The sequence below is a fragment of the Tursiops truncatus genome, chromosome 6 (assembly GCF_011762595.2).
Source record: "Tursiops truncatus isolate mTurTru1 chromosome 6, mTurTru1.mat.Y, whole genome shotgun sequence".
Taxonomy (NCBI): Eukaryota; Metazoa; Chordata; class Mammalia; order Artiodactyla; family Delphinidae; genus Tursiops; species Tursiops truncatus.
In genome coordinates this window covers 88267912-88293195 of record NC_047039.1, presented here as the reverse complement: position 1 = coordinate 88293195, position 25284 = coordinate 88267912, and the positions used below count along the sequence as shown (strand labels likewise).

Below are 25284 nucleotides of genomic sequence, written 5' to 3'. Positions count from 1 at the left end.
CTCTTTCAGGGAAACGGGAGTTTGATGATTCTATGTGGCTGGTTTATAGTCTGAATTGTTGCCAGTTTCCCAGCTCAACAGCTATTCTTTGTTTCTACATCTTCCTATTTCCTAATCATTCACTCTTGAGCCAGCCTTCTGAGAATCAGGGGAGGCCTGGGAGACTAAAGCTTTTCTACAATCAAGAGGCAGGTGGAGGACATGGGGGTGGGGGGGAGTGTCTGTCCCAGGAACGCCCCATAGGGTCCTGCTTGGTTACAATCCCCCTTTTTCTTTGATACTCCTCAATCCTGAGGTGTGGAACAAGAAAGGAAGTAAGGTTTGGGATAGAGAGGTTAATCATAAACTCGACAGAGGAACTCAGTTTTAGGGAACTCAGTTTTATGTAGAGTCCTCTGATTACTTAAAACTGGTAGTTGGTAGGTTAATTTAAAAAGTAGGTAGAGAGTGGCACAGACTAATATATACTACCAAGTGTAAAATAGATAGCTAGTGGGAAGCAGCCGCATAGCACAGGGAGATCAGCTCGGTGCTTTGTGACCACCTAGAGGGGTGGGATAGGGAGGGTGGGAGGGAGACGGAAGAGGGAGGAGATACGGGGATATATGTATATGTATAGCTGATTCACTTTGTTATAAAGCAGAAACTAACACACCACTGTAAAGCAATTATACACCAATAAAGATTTTTTTTTTTAAAAAAAGAAGACATAGAAGAAGGAAAAGAAAAAAGTAGGTAGCACCCAGAGGAAGGAAATTACCAAAGTTTAACAGGATCATTGGACACAGGTGCTAACCTGAGGGACCAAAGATGGTAAATTTTGAACATCAAAATGAATAACTGCTATTGATTAAACACATCAAATATATGAAAATTCTTGACTTCATGATTCCTTAAAAATGAAACTCATTAGTCATGATTGAAGATTGCCAGGGCACCACCTCACTATCCTGAAACTCGATAAAAATATCAAGTATTTATCTGGCCTTTCTTATTGGAAGAGGATTTCAGTGTAACCAAAATACTAATGAGAATTCCAGCTAATAAATGATGAATGATAGAACAATCATTGCTACTCCTAATGCCGTATGAAGGACAGCCCTCATCAGTAGAGGCTAAAATTAAGTTGAAACGTTGATGGGGAACTTTTCAATAGATGGATTAGGCTGGCACCACCTGAACCCACTGATCAATCTTTTTAAGTGGGACAACCTGCCATTATGCACTTACGGATGTGATGCAACAGAAAGTACACAGCACCACCTGTGAGGGATTCTTGCCTTGCGGGCTTCCCTGGTGGCGCAGTGGTTGAGAGTCCACCTGCCCATGCAGGGGACACGGGTTCGTGTCCCGGTCCGGGAAGATCCCACATGCCGCGGAGCGGCTGGGCCCGTGAGCCATGGCCGCTGAGCCTGCGCGTCCGGAGCCTGTGCTCCGCAACGGGAGAGGCCACAACAGTGAGAGGCCCGCATACCTCACAAAAAAAAAAAAAAAAAAAATGGAACCTACATTTAACCATAACTCTAGATTTAACAAAGGCTATAGAGAATAGATCAGAATGTGGGACATTCTACAAGACAGATGCCCCAGTTTCTTTATCAATGGCATTTAAAAGGTGGTGAGAGAACTAATACAAAATCAGAGACTTAAGAGACATAACCAAATGCAAGGCATGGACCTTGTCTGGATCCTGATTTGAAAAAAGCAACCATAAAAAGATATTTTTGAGACAGCTGAAATTTTAATATGGGCTGGGCCATTAGACAATATTAATTTTGCTAAGAATGTTAATGGAATGTGGCTGTGTTTAAAAGAAAAAGTCATCATTGATGCATATTACAGTACTACTTATGAGTGAAACTTTTTAAAACAAAAAAATGACACAAACATGGCAAAATGTTAACTGATAAATCTTGGTGATGAGCATAAAGGTGTTCATTATAAATAGCCTCTCTACTCTTCTGTATGTTTGAAAATTGTCATGATAACAAGAAAAGGGAAAAATTATCAGGTTCATAAAGGGCATAACAAATCTTATTCCATGTAAAGCTTTAAAAAATGCAGTAATAGCAGAGGATTACATTAGCCAATCTTTTTTTTTTTTTTTTGGCTGCACTGCGTGTCATGCGAGATCTTAGTTCCCTGACTAGGGATCGAACCTGTACCCCCTGCAGTGGAAGCACAGAGCCCTCACCGCTGGACAGCCAGGGAATTCCCAACATTAGCCAATCTTTTGATTTGAACTATGGCCTTTTTAAGTGTGGATCAACTGATTAGTTTTTCTTACATAAGCCACAGTCATAATAGATCACCTGTAGTTTCTGGTGTGTTTCTTTAAAGTGGACCAGGAACTTACAGATACAAGTGAAGGAATCTCAACTCAGAGTCCTAGATGTGTATTTTTCTTTTTTGCAATCCTCTGTAATTTACAATTATCTTGGACACAACTAACTTGTCAGCCACTTGCTCTTCATCGCTAAAGTTCCCTCCACTTGAATTTCATTGGTTTATGTAATATTTAAATTATATAATTACAACAATGCCACTGGCATAACAAGTTTGGGAACAAACAGCTAACTAGAGGTATACATACCATGCAACTGGTGGGAGCAGTACTTCTCCAGCATACAAGGGGGAGCCCAGCTGTGAGTCTTCAACTCACTGTGAATCCTAGTCAGTATGCTTTAACCTGGTTAGCCAGTCCAGTTGGAGAAGGGGTACAAGGATTGGTAAAAACAGCCTCTAGTATAAGCAAACATCCATCTTTTAAAAATTATTCAGATGCTGAAGCACATACACATCCTGGCCCACCCTAACACTGTGGGGCCCGGGGCAAGAGCAGAAATGGAGGCCCAACTTGACATATATTTTAAGTGTCTAAATAGGTAAGAGTCAATCATATACACATACATATATACATACACTTCTATCTTGACAAATATTTCTTCTCAAGGAACAGAAATCTAGGTTCAAAACCGAATTCTCAGACATGTGCTGGAAGGTGATAACACGAGAACCAGGTTGGCCTGTTCTCCCCACAAGTCCCTGGGTCTTTTTCCTTTTAACGTCTAGTTACAGCTTGCCGCAAGGGTCCTGGTAAGCATGAAGGTGGACACCCCAGTCTGCACATCCAAGCCCCATCCACACTCCTCCCAAACTGCCTCCCCTTGAGTCTAGGGGTATACACCTGTAGTGCAGTGCAGGATGGATTTGGGGAAGAGGCCTGCATGTGCTGTGTAAGCAAGCTTTGGGCTGGTGGGACAGGGAATTATGGGGTCCTAGCTATCTGGCTCATAGCCAGGAACACAGACTGCAAGTGGGCCTGATTTCTTAGCTCCTTCACTTTTTCATTCCATGGAGAGGCACAGCCAGAGAGTGAGGATCATGGCAGGGAACTCCTCTTGCCCAAGTCGAAGTATACACCACCCCCCATGGTATCATGCTATATATACTGTTGGACTTGCTTTTTCTATTTCATAGTATCATGAAAACCCTTCCATTAATAATATATTCTGTATCAGCTGTGTAGGGTTACCTGGAAGCATCACGATCTAATCCCATGACCTTGTGCAAAATGGGCATAAACATACTACTAGTACCATGGAGTATAAATGTAAAATGAGGTGTAGTAATGGAAACACTTGGACAGAAAAGTAGAAGGCACAAAATTTCCTGAGCTCTCACCCGAGATCCAGTGAGGCACAGTAGGACTGGTATACCAAAGAAAATGTTCTCTAATTGAGGAAGCCAATCCCCATAATGGTCTACATATTTATAACATTTTGGGAGGGAGGCATGCAGAATGTATGTAGACAAGTATATAACAACTTGTGTAGCAACTTAGAAAAGGGGAGCCTTCAGAATCTTGGTAAGCCCATTGTTCAGTTAACAATTAGGTTATTTGTATTTTGCTATCAAAATGCTGCAATGAGTACTTATTTGTGAGTATATATGTAAGAGAAATACCTAGAAATGGAATTAAACTTTTCAAAGGTATGTATATTTAATACCTTGATATTACTTAATTGTTCTCCAGAAATGTTGCACCCATTCATACACTCCATCTTCTATATGAGGGTACTGGCTTCTCAATATCTTTTGTCACATTCCTCTCCCTGTGACTCAAGACTATCCAGTATCTCTTCATTCTTCTCTTGGTGAAAATGATCTTAGTTACAGGAGATCCAGCCTCATCTGGTCATAGATTGGTTTTCTTTTTTCTCCTAAACTGGTTTCAAGTTAGAATATAAATTTTAAAAAAATCTTAGGTTCTGGTTCTCTCCTAGCTACCATCTACCAAAATGTAATGCAAGATGTGACAAGCTCCAAAGACAGAAACTAAGTTCCTGGTTTATGTTATAGTTACTTATAGCATGTCTCATCTTCCATCTATAGCTGCACTGTACCAAACAGCAGCTATTAGCAAGATGTGGCTCTTTACATTTAAATTACAATAAAAATTTTAGTTCCTTAGCTGAACTAGCCACATACATGGAAAGTGCTCAACAGCTGCCTATGCCTAGTGGCTACGGTGTTGGACAGCCCAGATACAGAACCTTCCATCATTGCATACAATTGTGTTGAACAGCACTACTCTAAAATAAAAATCTTTGGGGTCAAAAGTACTATGACACTTTTATCTTCTCATGCTCAACAGCACATTGTAGATATCTAATGAGAGTGGATAAAAATGCAAGCACTGAAGCAAAAGATAGCAGGAAAAAAAGTTTAATTTTTAGATGAGATATTCCAGGTGCTTTTTAAAGAACTTAACTTGGTCATTCTATACACAACATACAATCATTTCAACATACAAGTTACTCCACTTTGAATACTCTATTTTAAAGTTTAAAAAAACATTTTAAAAGCTTTGTCTTGTTTCCAAGGAAAATGAGGCAAAATGCTTATTATAAAACACTAGTTTGCAGCACTGCGTACTGCTTAATTATAAGTAGTCCATTAATGTTCGTCATCCTTAACTTAAAGGTTAAACCTGAGGAATTAGAATTTTTATTATCAGAACTGCATAGCAAAACCATGTCCAGATGATAGAAACACCAAACAATCTGTGGATCAAGACAACCTCTAAACCATTTAATCCAATTCAAAGCAAAACAAGTAAGTTAGGAGAGATACTAAATGATATCCAGTTTGACAGTTTTGAAATGCCTCATCATGTTTTAAAAAAATGACAATGCAACAAAAGTTGTCAAATGTTTTAAGTGGGCATATTCACCTTATATCATTTATCTGATGACAGCAAACTGCTGAACCATTCCAAAACTGTTGTTTTGGAAAGAATTATTTAGGCCAAATTCAGTCTTTGCATGTGGCACTGAGCAGTCATAAATTGAAAGTGCAAGTGCCGGGATGGAAACATAGCTTAAATCATTTATTTATGCTACTATTCTACTCTGACACACTTTAATGCTGTGGGAACATTTTTACAGTTCTGTAAGTCTTAATAGAGTAACAGGCTTGATGAGAAAATACAAAAAGGCCACAAGTCATGCATAAACTAAAAATGCTAAAGGATATTTTAATTAGGCTTTCTTCTTTTTAAAAAAAATCATGTTTCATGTCCTGGTGATACCACTTTAAACACATGCTTTGTCAAAGTAAATGGCATCTAGAAACTGAAAGTAATACCTTACATTTACATAGCATTTTACTGTTGTTGAAGCAATTTCACACACTCCATTTCATTTTATTCCTCACAACAGCCCTGTGAGGTAGGCTGAACAAGTTACAATATTTTATGTAAGGCAATGGAAGCCCAAAGATGATAAATGATTTAGGTAGAGATAACAGATCTAGTATATGGTAGAGCTAAGGTGATTCATTTTAAATACTTTAAAAGAAATTAAGCCAAAATATTTTTTGTTACATCCAGAAAATTTAGACTAATGGTTTTTAATATAAATTACTCCAACTTTAGCTACTATTATCTTACAGTATGAATTAGTTATAAATTTGATTTTAAAGAGTCTTCCTTAAAAGGTAAATTAGACTCAATGCTTTGGTACCTTAGAGATACTGGAAATGTTTAAAAAAAAAAAAGCATTTTCATAACCCTTAGACTCTCCAAAAAGTTCCAATACTAATAAAAATGCCTTTTACCAATCACTTACAATTTGACTTATTTTAAAACTGGCCCAAACTTAAGAAGCTCCAAGCCAAAGCAAACACATTCACCTACCTGCTGTCCTACATACTGTGAAATCCTCTATATGTCCCTTCCCAAGGACCAACTTACATTGAACGGGTAACATTAAGAAAATATATCAAAAAAAAAAAAAGAAAGAAAATATATCAATTTAACATAGCTCAAATGATTACAAATCAAAAGTCAGGACCTTATACTGACCCAGAACTAACAAATACTGTTTTAATTTAATAAGTGAGTAGTCTGGGGAGAAAAGTACTATGACAATCTCTGATATCTATTGAATATTTATAAGCCAATACTAACCTTTATATGGCATACCCAACAATATCTTTTCAACAAAAACATATACCAAATATAATCCACTTAACCTCCAAATTACTCAAAAAACTTAAAGTATTTACATTAATCAAATATTCCAGGTAACAAAGCTATCATATGTGACATATCAAGATCACAAATATTTGCATAATATGAATACTGTAAGATATACACAAAACTAAAACTATGCTGAATATGAGATAATCTTTCTGCAATGATTAAGGAAACATTCATGATCTCTTATAAGTGCTCTAGTACTGGCATTATGAAATGTAAATTAAAAATAACAAATAACTTTATGGTTATTTGGATGTTGAGTAAATTTATGCTGACCATACACTTCCCTAAGAGAATATATCCGGTGTAAAAATAAAATCAAGGAAGAAAATTCTCCAGACACATTTTATGTGACTACATATAAGTGAACCATTTTATATGCAGTTAATTAGAATTTTTTTTACAAACTCTAACATTTACTTTTTAAAATTTCTGACTTATTAGCAAAAACATTGTTTTTAAGATGCAAACTATGTCTTACCACGCAAAAGCAGCAAAACTACTATACGCACAGAAAATCACACTTCACTAATTTGGGAAATCCAAATACAAAGTATGACTGTCATATCCCAGACACTTAAATATTTGTTGTATGAATTAGCCAATGAATGAACACTGACCTTACAAATATGGGGTTTTTTAAAAAGAATTATCATGATGATTTTTACATATAGTCTGTAGTTTATTTAGCCTAGATTCACATATTTTATAGAAGTCTACACTGTCTCTTTAAAATTAATACTCTGAAACAATCATTTTCCATTATATCCTTTTCCAATTTTTTCCCATGTTTCCAAAAGACACTATCTAAGTAACTTAATAATTTTATGGGAAAAGTATATATAAAAAAACTAATCATTCTAGGAAAGTCATGGAATAGAGTATCTTAGCCTAATTAAAAGATTTCATTACAAATTATTTATTCTTTATACCACCAAGGATCAGTCTCAAAAATTTAAATTATACACGATACTGTACACACCTTAATTTCATAAATGAGCAAATAAAGCCAAACCAGTATGTCTCTTTAGATGAAAACATGGGGAAAAAAATGATTGCAGAACAAATTCGGTCAAGTCTAGCTGTACAGCAGCAGTTCATGGTTTGTCAAAATGGTACAGGTACCATCAGTTAAAGCCATGTACAGACAGGCACGCCTTTAATACTTTCAATTTGTTTACCTACACCTGGAACATTCAAAGAATTACTGTATAGTAAATGTGTATGTATATTCAGTTAGTAAATGCTCAGTATATACATATTTAAGAAAAGTTAAAGATGTATGTGACAGTCAGTCCGAAGAATCAAAATGAATTGTAAAAGAATTCTTTTTCTAAAGTGCTTAAGGCAATTCCTTAATTTCTTTATCCAATTTACTAAGACTGCTTTGGGATTCAACTGCTAAAAGAGAAAGGCAATACTAAATGTATGTTTTTTATAAAACATAATTTTTTTTACACCTGTGATAACATACATTACCGTCAACCTCTCATGCATTTCTTTTACAGAAATCAATCATGTTTGACCTGTCAAAACGAAGAGTAAAAAAAAAAAAAAAAAAGAATATTTGAAAAGGTATACCAACTTTCCATAATGTCTTCAATTGAGTGCAAAAAAATCTCAATATTTTTTAATTCAAATGTCAAAGAGAATGTTATATACTGTGTGTCAAGTTAATAGTTACCTTAATTTGAGACTATGTAAATAGGCACTACAGTTAGACTATTTTCTAGTTTGAAAATAAGGGTGGCAAACTTCCTCCAGTTTAACTTAACACAAATAAACGTAAATCAACTAAGCTAAAACCCCACACATTTTGTTCTTTTTTTTTATAGACTTTTAAGAAGAAGCACAGTAAAAGGAAAACCTCAGATTCTTATTCTGAGGTATAACAGTATTACTTCAAATGAATTTTCCAAATGAATATTAGAAAACTTTATATGAAGGGTTTCAAATGATGACACGCGCACAGGAAGAATAATATGCATTCCTCCAGGCCCCTGATTAATATTTCCTTTTCCTCATGCCCCTGCAGTAGAAGCCCCTTACCAGTATAACATAATGGTCTCTGGTTTAAATATCAGTTGACACTGCATGGGGAATGGAGCAAGAGCATGCTTAGAGGAAGAAGGCACTTAAAATTAAAGAGAGGATACAATTATATAGACGTAACAGTGAAAGTTTTTAATACAAGAACTTCTGGCTTTTTCTGTGTCATTTTGTTAAAATATACGTAACTGTTCACAGAAAGCAGTTCACATAAAGCTCCACCACTAACTTACTGTTTTCAGGTTTAACTCTACGAAAAAGAATTATAACTTCCTGTTTCCTTAGGTCCTAGAACGACCCTGCTGTAGGGACATCCAAAAATTTCTTTCAAAATCTCTAGGAGAAACAAAGACCAAAATTATATTTATTTGGAGAATCAAAAGGGTATCTACTGACAATGTCATTCTCTAAACTTCATTATAGTCTTTAAAATATGTCATGAGACAATGGTATAGATATGAATGTCCTCTGAAAAAATAATACCCAGTTCAAATGAAATTCCTTATTTAGATTTGTTTTACAATGAACAAAACACCCTATAAGTAAACTATGAGAGAGAATGAGCTGTTCCTATTCCACAGGGCTTTCTGTAGAAAACAATTCACATGTAATAAGCAGCAATGGTCACTTCTAGGGAGGTTGTCACAACACAGTATACTTAAAATGTGAACGAAAGAAAGTCAACATGAGAAAGTAAAAGTTTCAAAAATTAAGGAATATACAAATCCAGAACTCTTTAAAATGCTCAATGGATTCTTAAATACTGTAATTACAACTTTCAGTTTGGCTCAAAGGACTTGTTACAAATTTTAATCAACTTTAAAAATATACTCTTCTCAATAACCATGTTTAACACATTGTTTAACACATTTTCCCTAAGTTTGGTAAAGATTACTCTATGTTGATTTTTGGAAGAATTACAACCCTTTAGAAAGCAAATGCATGTAGCAAAAAGATTGAGAGAAAAACCACCTCTGAATAGTTATATCTGAAAAACTCATGTGCCAAATAAGTCAGAGATTTGTAGTTTTTCAAAACAGTTGTTTAAACCATTCCATCTTATTAAAAAGCAGATTTAAATGACTTCAGTAAAGAATAGTTTTAGGCACCTCCCTTTATAACCTATTCCTCGTAGATAAAGCTTGAATAGGTAGCTTTCTCTACTTACTATACAGCTTTAATAAACTTTCATCTTCCTAGAAATGTTAAAAATCAGTTATTACCAAATTCAAGTGGGAATTTACCAAAGGTAACTACTAAAGGTAGTATTAAACTAGACAAAAAATCAGAAAATATAAAGCATTAAAAAATCTTACCCATCATCCAAAACGATGGAAAGAAAAGTCTGATTAAACAGGGTAACATATAAAGAATATCCCTTTGCAGCAGGTAAAAAACTGAAATTTGGGTGATTTTAAGCTATTTTGTCTAGAAACTTCCTATCCACTTTCTTTTTTGAGTTATAACCATAAGAGAAATATCACAATATTTGGAAAAGAGAAAATGATATTCAATCCAGTCAATAAACAAAAGAGGATAATTTAGCAAACCTCAGCTTGTTTATAAAAGGGGAAAAATAAACTATTGTAAGAAAACCTTTCTAGCACCCCCAATTATTTCCATTTTTAGAAAACCACAGAGGACTGTATAGTTTTCAAGCTTCAGTGTAAGAACTAAATAACAGGTAGTGATGACATTAAAAAAGAGAAAGTACAGAGGAAAGAAGACAAGATTTAAATGCTTTTCCCTCAGGTCCTAGGGCTACCATATGTAACTAAACATATTAGAAGAACCAAAGTAATCCAAGAAACACAAAAATGAGTTTCTATGTAACTACTTAAACACTGCCTTTTTCTCCCATTTACTCTTCAAAACATCAGTTTCTTGCTCAATGTCTGCTTGCTTCTCTGATATTGCTCAGCAGGTTCCTGTGAATGCTTCGTACTAGATGCTTGATGCTAACAGATTCCACACCTTAAAGCAGAATGTAGCAAACCTGATTTCCACCACTCAAAAATTTCTGTGATTAGTAACTGCACAGAAAAGGCCACCCATTCAAGAAGGGGTGAGGGAAGGTAAACATATTCTGAATAGGCATTACTGAGTAATATTGTTTAGGCTGCTAGCCGAACCAGTCATTCCATTTTCACTTTTCTGAAGTGTTCTCACAGCACTTGGAACCTGCATCCCAGTATTCAAAGAAAGTCCACCACACCAAACCTAAGAAAGGACAAAAACAAAGCTTCAGTCAGATTTCAAATCAAATGAAAATTTAAATGATCCTTATATTTCTATTTGAAAGGCAAAATGCCACATAAGTGAACATTATCAAATTCCAAACTGATAACCTTTGTATGTGAACTGAGGGGAAGTGGAAAGGCTAACTCAAGAGTCTTCTAGAACCAAAGAAGTCTTTTAGACTTTCCAAGAGACCAAAGGAAGTCTTTATGATAGCAGAACCCACTGGAGCTGCACACAAGAAAGGGAAGTAAGGGCTGTAGAAATTTAGAGACTAAATTGGATTAATCTAGGCAAAAGACATTATCATTATTGATGCTAATGTTCACAACCAAGAGAAGTGCACAAAGAGTCAACTTCTTTACCCCAATTACTGCTTTAGATTTTGATAATGAGGTGTGGCCTGACACTATAGGAATTTAACACCCCTCTGTTAACAGAGTAATTCCATGAGTTTCTTCCCTAGCTTGTTAACAGTAAGAACTCTTTTATAATTCTTTAAGGTTGTCAGAGGAAAATGCAAATGACAATATCCAGATACACTTGCTATATTCTATTATCATAAATGTGAATGAGTTTATGAAACATAAAACTGCTTCACTTGTGAACAGAGCAGCTGTCATTCAGTAAACTATAACTTATTTGGAATACAGTCAAGAGAATTAAAATGTGAAAATATGAATCAGTTAAGCTATCATCAACTGCCATTTATGCAGCAGACATAAGCATAAATCGAGGAAGAGTCTAGAAATTTTTTAAGTATTCCCAACTTCAACTATATCCTAAAGTATTAAATATTTACTAAGTAACTTCAGCATAGTTACAAAGAATTTCCTGACCTGTGAAATGTATAACTATATAATTAACATTCTAAAATATTAATGACAGAAGGTAATGATAACTCTTAAAATACAAAAACATGGGACTTCCCTGGCGGTCCAGTGGTTAGGACTCTGTGCTTCCAATGCAGGGGGCACGGGTTCAATCCCTGGTCGGGGAACTAAGAACCCGCATGCCACGTGGCATAGCCAAAAAACAATATGGCACAAATGAACCTATCTACGAAACAGGAACAGACTCACAGACATAAAGAACAGACTTGTGGTTGCTGTTCTTTATGTCTGAGGGATGGGGGGGTAGAGGAGGGATGGACTGGGAGTTTTGGGTTAGTAGATGCAAACTATTATATATAGAATGGATAAACAACAAGATCCTACTGTATAGCACAGGGAACTATATTCAGTATCCTGGGGTAAGCCATAATGGAAAATAATATAAAAAAGAATGTATAGGGGAGTTCCCTGACAGTCCAATGGTTAGGATTCAGCACTTTCACTGCCGAGGCCTGGGTTCAATCCCTGGTTGGTGAACTAAGATCCCGCAAGCTGTGTGGCCAAAAAAAAAAAGAATGTATATATGTGTATACCTGACTCATTTTGCTGTACAGCAGAAATTAATACAACATTGTAAATCAACTATACTTCAATAAAAAATAAATTAAAAAATATAAAAGCAACTGATTATAAAACTATCTTATTTTATTGAAAATTATTTGATTTTAAAAAATATTTACTCAAAATATCTAGCACAAAGGTGGAAGGGAAAATCAATGGAGAAAGGTTAGTCTTTTTCAGTAAGTGGCACTGGAACGTGTGGACATTCATATGCAAAAAGGGATAGGGAGGGTGGGAGGGAGACACAAGAGGGAGGAGATATGGGGATATATGTATATGTATAGCTGATTCACTTTATTATAAAGCAGAAACTAACACACCATTGTAAAGCAATTATACTCCAATAAAGATGTTAAAAAAAAATAGATCTCAAACCATGCTCTATACCATATATAAAAGTTAACTCAAAATGGATCCCAGACCTAAATGTAAAACCTAAAATTATAAAACTACAAGGAGAAAACAAAAGAAAATATCTTTGTGGCCTTGAGTTGGGCAAAGCATGAGCCATAAAAGAAAAAAAATCGATAAACTAGACTTAATCAAAATGAAAAACTTCTCTTTGAAATGTCAAGAAAATGGAAAAAAATCAGAGACTGGGAGAAAATATTTGCAAAACATTTATCTGATAAAGGATTTATCCAGAATACATAGATATCTTAAAACTCAATAATAAGAAAATAAGTAACCCAATTGTAAAAAATGAGCAAAATATTTTAAGATACTTCACCAAAGAAATTATACAAATGGCAAATAAGCACATGAAAAAAGCATGACATTCACTAATGTAATTATAGTTTCATCATTTGGAATGAAAAAACAATGAATAAACTCACTACCTACTTTCCTGAGATAGATTCAAATTAAACATGAAATCTACCCTTTTAAAAAGCATATCTGAGGGCTTCCCTGGTGGCGCAGTGGTTGAGAGTCCGCCTGCCGATGCAGGGGACACGGGTTCGTGCCCCGGTCCGGGAAGATCCCACGTGCCGCGGAGCGGCTGGGCCCGTGAGCCATGGCCGCTGAGCCTGCACATCCGGAACCTGTGCTCCGCAATGGGAGAGGCCACAACAGTGAGAGGCCCACATACCGCAAAAAAAAAAAAAAAAAAAAAAAAAGCATATCTGAGACTTAGGGGAAAAATAACTTTGAATTCTACATGGTAAAAATACTGTCCTTGAGTGACCAATTTGGAAAAACAGCCAAAAACAAATCATATGCAGAGGTTAAAAAGAAAATAACCTTTCCAATATCCCTAAGTATGGTACTACAAACAATAACTTTATTCACTAATCATTTTTACTTTTTAAGGGAAATCTAGGAGTCTTCGTTATTAGCATTCTTTTAAACTTATTTTATGACTTTATGGTATCTAGGGTAAATAATCATTATCAATTGTGAGATTTAAAAGTACTGTATTTTAAACCCACATATAACCTGAATACTTTTATCCTTACAGTTTAGGAGTTACAGTTGGGGGTGATTGTCGAAGAACACACATATAAACATTCCACCAAGTCTGCAATGGAAATACACCATCCTGATCTGTAGAAGCAGCCCCCAAATTAAGGAAAGTTCTAGCCAGAATAATGATGATCTTAACTGGATTGCAGAACTCCCCACAGTGGCCTAATCTTATAGGGAAATGCAACAGATAAAGGAATTAGGAGAAGCAGTAATATTTCCTTAATAAAAATATAAATTCAAAACCAAGTTTCATTTTGTGTGGAGAATCATGACTTTTTCTCAAATTGAGTAGTCCTGAAATTATACACGTGTATATAGACATACATATATTCAGTCTACCACACATAGATAGTCATCTAATATTTTACAAAGATTGTACTGCAGTAGAAAAAGGATAATCTCAGTAAATGGTCCTGGAATAAGCAGCTATCCATATGGAATTAAAGAACATATTTCAACCCTAACATCATACCAAACATATCATTTCTATATTGTACTTGTATTGTAAATGCAGTCTATGTCTAAATGTATAAGGAAAATTTTGCTTTTAGAAGAAAACACAGTATTTTCACGACGTTGGGAATGAATAAACATTTTTTAGACTGAACACAAAAAGTGCTAACCATAAATGAAAAAACTGACAAACTGAGCAACATTAAAATTAACAACTTTTGTTCATCAAAAGACACCAATAAGAGAGGGGAAAGGAAAGCCAGAGTGGAAAAGATAACTGCAATACATATATCCGGCAAAAGACCCAGACTATAGAAATAACTCCAAAACAATCAATAAGAAAGAGGAAGAAAATCCAACAGAAATACAGGCAAAAGACTTGAGCAAGCATTTCACAAAAGAATATATCCAAACAGTCAATAAACATATTAAAAGGTGTTCAACAGCACTAATCACCAAGGAAATGCACATGAAAACCACAATGTAATATATCATACCCATTAGAAGGATAAAAATTTTTAAAAAGACAATATCAAGTGTTGATAAAGATGTGGAGGAATTCAAACTCTCATATACTGCTGCTGGTAAATTAGTATAACCAACGTCTTTGGAAAACTCTACTACAGTTGGTTACACACATACCATATGATCTAGTAACCTCAATCCTAATTATATACCCACTGGAAATACATATACATATCTACCAAAAAACATTAACAAGAATATTTATAGAAGTTCTATTTGTAAATGTCTCCAATGGGAAACCACCCAAGTATCCAACTAAATTAGAATGGGTAAATAAATTATGATACAGTCATATAATGGAAAACTATACATATACATACAATAGAAAACTATGTGAACTACCACCACATAGAAAAACATGGATAAATCTCACAAACATAATATTGAGCCAAAAAGATACTGTATGATTCCATTTATACAAAGTTGAAAAGAAGGCAAATGAATTTATGGTACTAAAACTCAAGACAGTAACCACTTTGGAGGAGGGCCATTAGGGGCTGGAAATGGGCACAATGCTCCATTTTTTTTTTTTTTTTTTTTTTTTTTTTTTTTTTGCGGTATGCGGGCCCCTCACTGCCGTGGCCTCTCCCGCCGCGGAGCACAGGCTCCGGACGCGCAGGCCCAGCGGCCAGGGCCCACGGGCCCAGCCGCTCCGCGGCACGTGGGACCCTCCCGGATCGGGGCACGAACCCGCGCCCCCTGCACCAGCAGGCGGACTCTCAACCACTGCGCCACCAGGGAAGCCCAATGCTCCATTTTTTGACCTAGATGCTGGTTACAAAAATGAGTGCAGTCCTATGAATATTGATCAAACTACACGCTTATGGTTTGCAGACTTTTGTGTCTTAACACTTATTTCAATAAAATATACCAAAAATATACAGACAAACACAGATTTGGGAGAGGTGGACTGGGGAAAGGGAGAGGAATATAAAGAAAAAATAAGGTATTGTGCTTCCCCAAATATACAGCATAGATTGTTCTCCTTAAAGTTGCCAAACCAAATAAAATATAAATTACGTACTAACCATGAAACCAGGTAGTACTGGCTGAGTAAATTTTGTCTTAAAGGAATACAACAACTGTTTTGAGTTTGCATCATAGAAAGAAAGTTGACCTAAAAGGAAGGAGAAAAAAAAGTCTGATTTATTATTGAAAAAAATAATAATATCTAATTAAGTCTAACATAAAATCATGCATAAAAAGTAATAACCAAATGCACATTTTGGCATTAATTTTTTTGTCACTATGAGGACTGGACTTAGTAATTCTCACTTGCAAATCAGTAGTAAACATGCTTAAGAAAAAGCCCAAATCCAGTTTTCTTTCCCTGGTTTTCAAGATCTCCATAGTGCTTGCATAATCTGGCACTATTCTACTTACTCAACTATAGACTATTTATTTTATCATTATTTAACAAATGGCTTCCTTAGCCCAGTAAAAGCCATGGTTATTTCTTCTTCATTTTTATTATATAATCAGCCTTTCCACTCAAATCCTATCACCATTTAAGGTTTACTCTATGAAACTTTGTCTTCTAACTACTTGAAGCCATGCTTATACCTGAGTTTCTGAAATCATGGTATAGTTATCACCGCTTCAACTTTGTTAATTCTTAAAATCTCCTCACAGTCCGTCTTTCAACAATGATCATGCAACTAAATCACTCTTTCTGACCACCTAACTGTCCAACCTGATGGCATCCTCACAACTGTTATCACTTCTTCAAACTCTTCTCTCATGACTATTCTCTTGGTTTGTTTCCTAATCCTGAGGATATCTTCTGTCTCTTTTTCTCCTATTCTAAATGTAGATGCTTAAAGCCAGAAACAGGGGTATCAACAGTGGTTAGACTCCCAGGGAGGAAACAGATCACCTCATTGCTCTTTCAAACCCATCTTTCTAGATGCTTCTCACTTAACCTCTCTGAGCCTCAGTTTCCTCATCTGTTACATGAGATTAATAATTCTGACCTTTTAGGATAGCTATAAGGATTAAGTGAAAACAATATGCAAAAGGGGCTTAAATCCATACCCAACATGTAATATGGACAACTATTTCTATTAGTGGGAACTCTTAGTGATGCTATCAAAATAGTCATATGTTAATTAAAAAAAATAAGTGTAGATGCTTGTCCAGGTTCTTTCTCTCTACAATGCTCCCACTGCTGCCATTAAACAGAGAAGAAGAGAAAAGAAACTAACATTTATGCCTACTGTTAAAGAACTGGGTGATTTATACACATTACCTCAAAATATCAAGCAATCTATATATGGTCACAAAGTTAGTACACAGCAGAGCAATAATGCTTAACTGTTCTGTACAATATTCACTGGCCATTCGTGATGCCATTTCTAATATTTAGCTTCAGCTAAATAATGCCACATGGCTGTCCTGCTGGCATCTCATCTTTCCCCAGGACTCCATGCTCCCTACCCTGTTGATGATACTGTCACCCTGTTGATCACACTGGATGGAACCTCAGTCATCTTCAGTTCTTCTTTGTCTCTCCCTCCAATCCATATTTAGTTATCAAGTCCTATGAATTCTACTTTCACACTATCAAATTCATTCTTCTTGATTCCTCACTGCTCAGATCCCTCTTACCACGAATCACTCAACAAATACTTATTAAGGGCTCACTATGTGAAGCACTTGTCAGGCAATAAGGACATAATACTTAACAAAACAGACATGGTCCTGTCTATATAAAGACCACCTCCTTGAAAAGTCTTCCCCTATCAACGTTTGCAGTCTCTTCTACATTCAACCATTTACTCTCTAATATTTCTAAAACCATATTACAATCATATGACTACAGTTTTCTAAAATGAACAGAAGCCCCCCCACCAACTACTAAAAAAAGGACTAGCCTATTATTATTTTTCAAGGCCCTCAGAATCTGATCCCATCCTACATTACAATTTCTTCCTATACCCTATGCTCTAGGTTAACAATTATACTTCTTACTACTATCTTTAAGGAACCACCAAGTATGGGAAAAGAGAAGATAAGCAAATGCTATCTTGGTAGTTGAAAAAGAAAAAAAAATGTACGCCAATAAATTTACTAGTTATCCTGAGGAAAATATTTATCTGATTCAAAAGGAGTAAATAAAAAAGATGCAGCAAAACTGACATGTCATCACTATCACTAAAAATAAATCAAACCAAAATCACTTTGTTTACTTTTTTGTTTGAGTAACCAGGTTGATGCCTCATGGAATCATCTGGACACAATGTTAACTAAAATGGTAAAATTTGGTTTTATTAGCTCTAAGTGTCAACTTGGAGAGAAGCATTTAGGGAATTACTTTTGTTCCCTAGTTCAACAGTACCTCATCTTCAAAAGTTTTATAAATATTTAGATGACAGTAGAGAAGATACTTATCAAATACCTAACTCAAAAAGCTTAAAGAAATTTTGCAAAAAATAACCCCACCAAGTTAATTTTTAGATGATCTTAACAGGAGGGAAAGATTGGCCAAATCTATTAAGATGAAACTTAAGGACAAATATAATATTCTTCATTTGAGTTATAAACAACAAAAAAACACCCCAACACTGACAATATCAGAGAAAAAAAGATAATCTGACAGAACTGCATGGAAAAAGATCTAGTGGATTAGCTGGCTACAAGCTCAATATTGATCTACAGTGCTGGTAAGTCATATTACTAGAAATTATGCGGCCAAATCACTAACCTATGAAGGTCAGAAGTTGTGTGTTCTACTTTGAGAACCAATCTTTAAAATATATAGACATAGCATACAACCACAGGAGATAATACGGGTTTGGAAAAATTAAATTATAAAAGGAACAGTTAATGGTATGGGGAATGTACAGTCTGGTAAAACAGGGCAAGAGAAGCAATGTTAGTAGTTTTTAAACAAATAAGGATTATACAGTAAGTCCCTTACATACGAATGAGTTCCATCCTGAGAGCGTGTTCGTAAGTCCAATTTGTTCCTAAGTCCAACAAAATTAGCCTAGGTACCAAACTAACACAATTGGCTATATAATACTGTACTGTAACAGGTTTATAATACTTTTCACACAAATAATACATAAAAAACAAACACAAAAGTAAAGAAAACATTTAAAATCTTACAGTACAGTACCTTGAAAAGTACAGTTGTACAGTACAACAGCTGGCATACAGGGGCTGGCATCAAGTGAACAGGCAAGAAGCGTTACTGACTGGAAGAGGGAGAGGAGGTGGGAGATGACAGAGCTGAAGGATCGTCAGCAACAGGAGACGGAGGGCAAGCCGCAATTCCACTCAGGCCTGACGTTGATGGCAGAGGTTCTGGTTCCTTGCTTGATTTAATTCTATCTACTCTCTTGAAAAAACGATCCAGTGATGTCTGGGTAGTAGCTCTTTTTTTCTCATTATAGATGACATGGTAGCACTGGATTGCATTCTGAATTCTGCTGCAACCTTTGGATACCGTCTACGTTCCGGTTCTGTGCCTCCAAAACTAACAGTGCCTCCTCAAATAAAGAAAATCCCCTCGCCATTTCCTGCATCATGAATCTCTTCAGTTTTTCGGTTACTTCTTCTTCCTCTTTTCTCGTCGTCCTTTCTCTGGGCCTCCAAAACTAACAGTGCCTCCTCAAATAAAGAAAATCCCCTCGCCATTTCCTGCATCATGAATCTCTTCAGTTTTTCGGTTACTTCTTCTTCCTCTTTTCTCGTCGTCCTTTCTCTGGGCCTCCAGTTCAATCAAGTCTTCATTAGTAAGCTTCTTGTGTTGCACAGCAAGGAATTCATTGAAGTCATCCTCTTGCAGATCTAGCGCCAGCTACTCGCTGAGGGTCACTAAGTTGCTGAAGACCTCTTTGGACTCCTCATCCACCTTCTCAAATCCACGAAAATCATGAACAAACCGTGGGCAAAGGTTCTTCCAAACCTCATTCATGGTGACGGCCATAACCTCACGCCAAGCAAAGTCTGTATTTTTTACGACCTTGTAGATGTTACAGTCCTTCCAAAATTGCTGCAAGGTTGTTCCTGATCCGTCACTTGCCTTTACTGCCTGATGAAAAGTGTGATGTAAATAATATTTCTTAAAAGTTGGTATAACTCCCTGGTCCATAGGTTGGATGAACAACATAGTATTTGGTGGCAGATGCACTACTTTGCGGTTGGGATGAAAGTTGTCCATGAATAGGGAGCGGCCCAGAGCACTCTCAAGCAGCAAAAGAATGTTGAATGGGATGTCCTTTGCCAAGCAATATTTCTCTACCTCCGGGATAAAGTGGTGGGAAAACCAGTCCTGGAAAATGATCTGTGTAACTCAGGCTTGGGGGTTATTACTCTTCCACAAAACAGGAAGAGAGCCCTTGGCTGTGTGTTTAAGGGTTCTTGGGTTCTCTCAGTGATAAAACTAAGAGAGGCTTCAGCTGCATATTGCCGGAAGCACTGCCACCAAACAACAGAGTTAGCCTATTCTTTGCTGCTTTATAGCCTGACAGCACATTTTCCTCCTTACTGATGTTAACTTCAGTCTGGCATCCTCTTCCAGTACAGTTCTGTCTCATCCACATTAAAAACCTGCTTGGGTAAATATGTGCTTTCATCAATAATTTCTAGAAGCATTTCAGGAAATTCCCGAGCAGCTATCATATCTGAACTTGCTGCCTCACCACTTACTTCTACGTTTTGAAGGTTGGCTCTAGCCTTGAACCGATGAAACCAGCCATGGCTGGCATTAAAAGGTGTGCCCTCTGATTCTTCACCACGTTTCTTCTTCAAGTCTTCATAAAGGCTTTTAGCTTTCTCTTGAATCAGCATTAAGCTGAGCAGGACTCAGCGCTGATGTTGATCCTGCAACCGCACACTGAGAAGTTTCTCCATCTCCTCCATCACTTTTCCATTCTTTTTCAATATTATTGTTGACATCTTCGGCACAGCAGACTTCATATGTCCGATCTTGTCCTTGTTCTTTAGAATTGTGCTGATGGTTGAACGATTCGTGTTATAAGAATGAGCGATGTCTACCATCTTTTCACCTTGCTCCACTCTCTCAATTATTTTCACTTTTGTTTCCATCCTTATCGCTTGGCTCTTCTTAGTAGTACCAGCTACATCACTGCTGCTTTTAGGCTTGCTTCCTGACATTCTGGGCTTGAAATAAAGATACCGTACTACTGTACCCTATATAGTACTGTACAGTAGAGTACACAAAAGCACAACCACTTGTAGAGGACGTATACACGTGACAATGTACACTAGACACTTGAACTAACTTACATGATTGGACATGCAAACGCACATTCACATCTTTGAGAGTTCACAACTTGAAGATTCATATGTAGGGGACTTACTGCAAGGTAAGTATGAATTAGGGAACATAATTCTGTGTTTCTTCAGATGTCAAAATTTAAGAGCAACAGTCTCAGAAGTTACTGAGAAGACAAAGTGAGTTGATTTAAGAAAAACCTTCTAACCAAGTGTTATCCTACAGCGAAACAGGCTGCCTTCTAAGACAATTAGCTTCACACAGAAAAGTTCCAGCATAGGAGTCGGCAACTACTTGCAGATATAATGTAATAAGGATTTTATACTATGTGGCAAATGGATTGGGTAATTTCTAAGGTTTATTCCAACTCAAAAAATCTGACTCTACCACTCTTAACAAGTAATAAAACAAGGTAAAGGAGGAATTAAAACGGGCATGAGAAATTTTAAGGCTCAAGACTAAAATTAGCAAAATCTCTTTTTCAAACTTACTTAGTATATTATAGATGAGTGCTTTTGCAGGCCTGCAAGCAGACATCGCGTGCCCTTTCAGTCAATTACAGAGCTGAAATTATGTTTGTGATCAAATCCCAGAAGGTCAAAATACCCTTACCACAATACTAATGGAAATTCTGTAGAGATGATTACTAATGAAAAGTACTGAAATACAAGCAATGATGACGAAATAACTTAGGAGAAAATCAGTAAACTTACCCCCATCAAAATCACAAAATACACCTATTCTTTCAGGAACTGTAACATCCAAGGCTTTGACTTTATTATTATGCTTTGCTGCAAATGTGTTTTGTAGCCAGTTGTTGACATGGATACACCAACTAGTGTTTGTCTTTCCTAATTGGTCAAATTTCCCCAAAGTCTTGTATGCTACTCCCACGCTGTAGGATTTACAATCCTTCTGGGCCTTGACCTCCCAGTAATGTTGTCCACTTTCAATAGCAGTGTCTCCTACGAAAGATCAGAAGGTAAATTTGACTCTTACCTCTTCCTTATGAGTCACAGAGTTTTACCTATATCTTGGCCCACAAAATGGCACAAAAAATCTGATTCAGGAGAAAAATCATGCTAACACACAGACACTAAATGCAGAGTATCTGCTATAATGACTTGTACATTTACTGCTAACTTTTCTGAATATAAAAGGCTTCAGAACTTTTCTTCTTTACTCTCCCCTCAAGAGTTATAAATGTGGAGCACTATGTAAACTGAAGCAGAATTTAAAACGTATCAATAAAAAGACAATTTGAAAACCCACCAAAGTAATTAAGCTTCAAGAGGGAGAAACTTTGGCAACAATTCATTCAATACACAGGCAGCCACTCCACCACTGAGTGTAAAGTCCACCAATGTGACTATGATGCCTTTAATCTGAGATAACGAAGAACTATTATGTTTATCCTACCCAGCACTGTATATGATTCCCCAGTAAAACGATCTCTGCTGCCTCTTACTGCTGGTGGCCTGGAGCCTATGGATGTCCGTTTAGGGGATGGTGTACCACTTCTAGATAAACAGGAACAAAAAGAAAAACAAATATTCTATATTGCACATGTTTCACAAACTAAAATTACAAATCAAGAAATGAGTCTTTCTAAAGATTTCTAATCACGCTGCACAAATAGCAACATTTAATTTTATTTGAATTATTTATTATTAAACAGATTTGTCAATTATAACACTTAAATGTAAGAAGTCATCAACATAAAGCATGCTAAAAACACTAATACCATGCAGACTGAGCAAGGCTTGTACAAAGAACATACAGTTGAAATATGAGACAATACAAAAAGGGAAAAAAAGAACTTAAGGGAAAAAAAAAAAGAACTCAAGAAAGATAATGGATTATAGCTTACATTTCTTGCAGTTAAATTTATATGAAAAGCAAGACTTATTTTGGTAGGAGAAATGCTTTATAATACTTGTTATTATCCTGTGCATGGATTTGGGTAATTGCTATTTTTCTTTTTAAGACTTATGAGAATCAAAACTAAATAACCTTTTTTATAAGCAGTAGGTATTGGGTTGGCCAAAAGGTTCGTGCAGCTTTTTTCCGTAAGATGGTTCTACTAGCGCTTAGTTGTCTTTAACTTCATTCGAAACAGTTTTGTTAGACTATATTGTGACAGCTATCATATCAGTGTGCATTTAAAAAAAAAAATCAAAACCGGTGAATTTTTGTGTAGTCATTTTAATACTGAAGATGGAGAAAAAGAGCAACATTTTCAGCATATTATGCCTTATTATTTCAAGAAAGATAAAAACGCAACTGAAATGCAAAAAAAGATTTGTGCAGTGTATGGAGAAGGTGCTGTGACTGATCAAACGTGTCAAAAGTCGTTTGCAAAGTTTCGTGCTAAAGATTTCTCACTGGATAACATGCCACGGTTGGGAAGGCCAGTTGAAGTTGATAGCAATCAAATCGAGACATTAATTGAGAACAATCAATGACATGGGAGATAGCCGACCTACTCAAAATATCCAAATCAAGCACTGAAAATCATTTGCATGAGCTCAGTTACGTTAATCGCTTTGATGTTTGGGTTCCACATAAGTTAAGTGAAAAAAACCTTCTTGACCATATTTCTGCGTGCGATTATCTACTGAAACATAATGATAATGCTTCATTGTTAAAAGAAATTGTGACAGGCAATTAAAAGTGGATACTGTTCAATAATGTGGAAGGGAAGAGATCATGGGGCAAGTGAAATGAACCACCACCAACCACATCACAGGCCAGTCTTCATCCAAAGAGGGTGATGTTGTGTATATGGTGGGATTGGAAGGGAGTTCTCTATGATGAGCTCCTTCCAGAAAACCAAACAATTAATTCCAACAAGTACTGCTCCCAATTAGACCAACTGAAAGCAGCACTCGATGAAAAGCGTCCGGAATTAGTCAACAGAAAATGCATAATCTTCCATAAGTGTAACGCAAGACTACATGTTTCTTTGATGACCAGGCAAAAACCGCTACAGCTTGGCTGGGAAGTTCTGATTCATCCACCGTATTCACCAGACACTGCACCTTTGGATTTCCATTTATTTCGGTCTTTACAAAATTCTCTTAATGGAAAAAATGTCAATTCCTTGGAAGACTGTAAAAGGCACCTGGAACAGTTCTTTGCTCAAAAAGATAAAAAGTTTTGGGAAGATAGAATTATGACATTGCCTGAAAAATGGCAGAAGGTAGTGGAACAAAATGGTGAATACATTGTTCAATAAAGTTCTGGGCGAAAATGAAAAATAGGTATTTTATTTTTACTTAAATACTGAAAGAAATTTTTGGCCGACCCAGTGTTTTTGTTCTGTATCTTTTCTTCTTAAAAAGAAAAACAGCAATTACCCAAATCCAGGCACAGGATAATATCAAGTATTATAAAGCACTTCTTCTACTAAAATGGACAAGATGCAACCTGACCTTCCTTTATCAAATTATATGATACGGTAAACTGGACAGTATTAAGGCCTCTCACTAACTCCCCAAAACTCAAAACAGATCAAATCCCAAAGATGTTTAAAAAAATAAGATTTCAATTATATCAAATCACTGCATTCATAAAACAAACAAAATTTATAACTTACCAGTAGTAAAGAAATAAAGGGAAAGCATGGCAAAAAGAAAAACAGATGTAACTACTAAGAATGGCAGCTTAAATTTCAGAGAAAAATTAAATAAGGAGATGTCTTCCTTTGCAGCATTCTAGACTTCCAACCTAAGTACATTTTTGCAAGAAGTGCAACAGCTGTTATTGTTTTAAAGCAGCGGTCCCCAACCTTTCTGGCATCAGGGACCGGTTTCGTGGAAGACAATTTTTCCATGGACCGGGGGAGGGATGGTTCAGGTGGTAAGGCGAGCGATGGGGAGCGATGGGGAGCGGCAGATGAAGCTTCGCTTGTTCACCTGCCGCTTACCTCCTGCTGTGCACCCTCCCTCCCAAGACGACTGTTATCGGTCACGGCCAGGACTGGGGCTTGGGGACCCCCTGTCTTAAAGCAAACATGATCCCATCCTTTAAAGACACCTCAGTCACTCAACTCTCTGAATTAAGCCTCTTTGTTACCTCTACTCTGGATTATTTTACCAACTTCCCAGATGATCTCTCTGCTACCCAATTCACTTGTTCACTGTTACGAGATAAACCTAACTGATTCTCCTACTTTAAAATCTTCAAGCACTTTCTTACTGCCTACAAATGACTTAGCTTGGCTTTTCAGGTTCTTCTTGATTTGGGCCCACTCTGCTTTTCCAGCCTTCTCACCTCTGGAGAGCACTATCCAGCTAAATATAGTCACT

General features: G+C 36.3%; 1 protein-coding gene across 5 annotated transcripts in view; it reads right to left on the bottom strand.

The window, feature by feature from the left end:
* Window positions 1–4712: 4712 nt before the first annotated feature.
* The window catches only part of FSD1L (fibronectin type III and SPRY domain containing 1 like), a 70686-nt gene continuing 50114 nt past the window's right edge, over window positions 4713–25284 (bottom strand). For 2 of the 5 annotated variants that reach the window (XM_073806351.1, XM_033858352.2), the window contains 5 exons: window positions 22394–22494; window positions 21688–21939; window positions 15759–15847; window positions 10695–10813; window positions 4713–8929 (listed from right to left, as the gene is read on the bottom strand). In XM_073806351.1, coding sequence (XP_073662452.1) covers window positions 8875–8929; window positions 10695–10813; window positions 15759–15847; window positions 21688–21939; window positions 22394–22494 — 616 coding nt within the window. In that variant the 3' untranslated portion in view covers window positions 4713–8874. Of the gene's footprint in view, window positions 10814–15758; window positions 15848–21687; window positions 21940–22393; window positions 22495–25284 lie in introns of all 5 variants that reach the window. The other 3 variants (XM_033858355.2, XM_004325103.4, XM_073806352.1) reach the window with 2 other exon arrangements.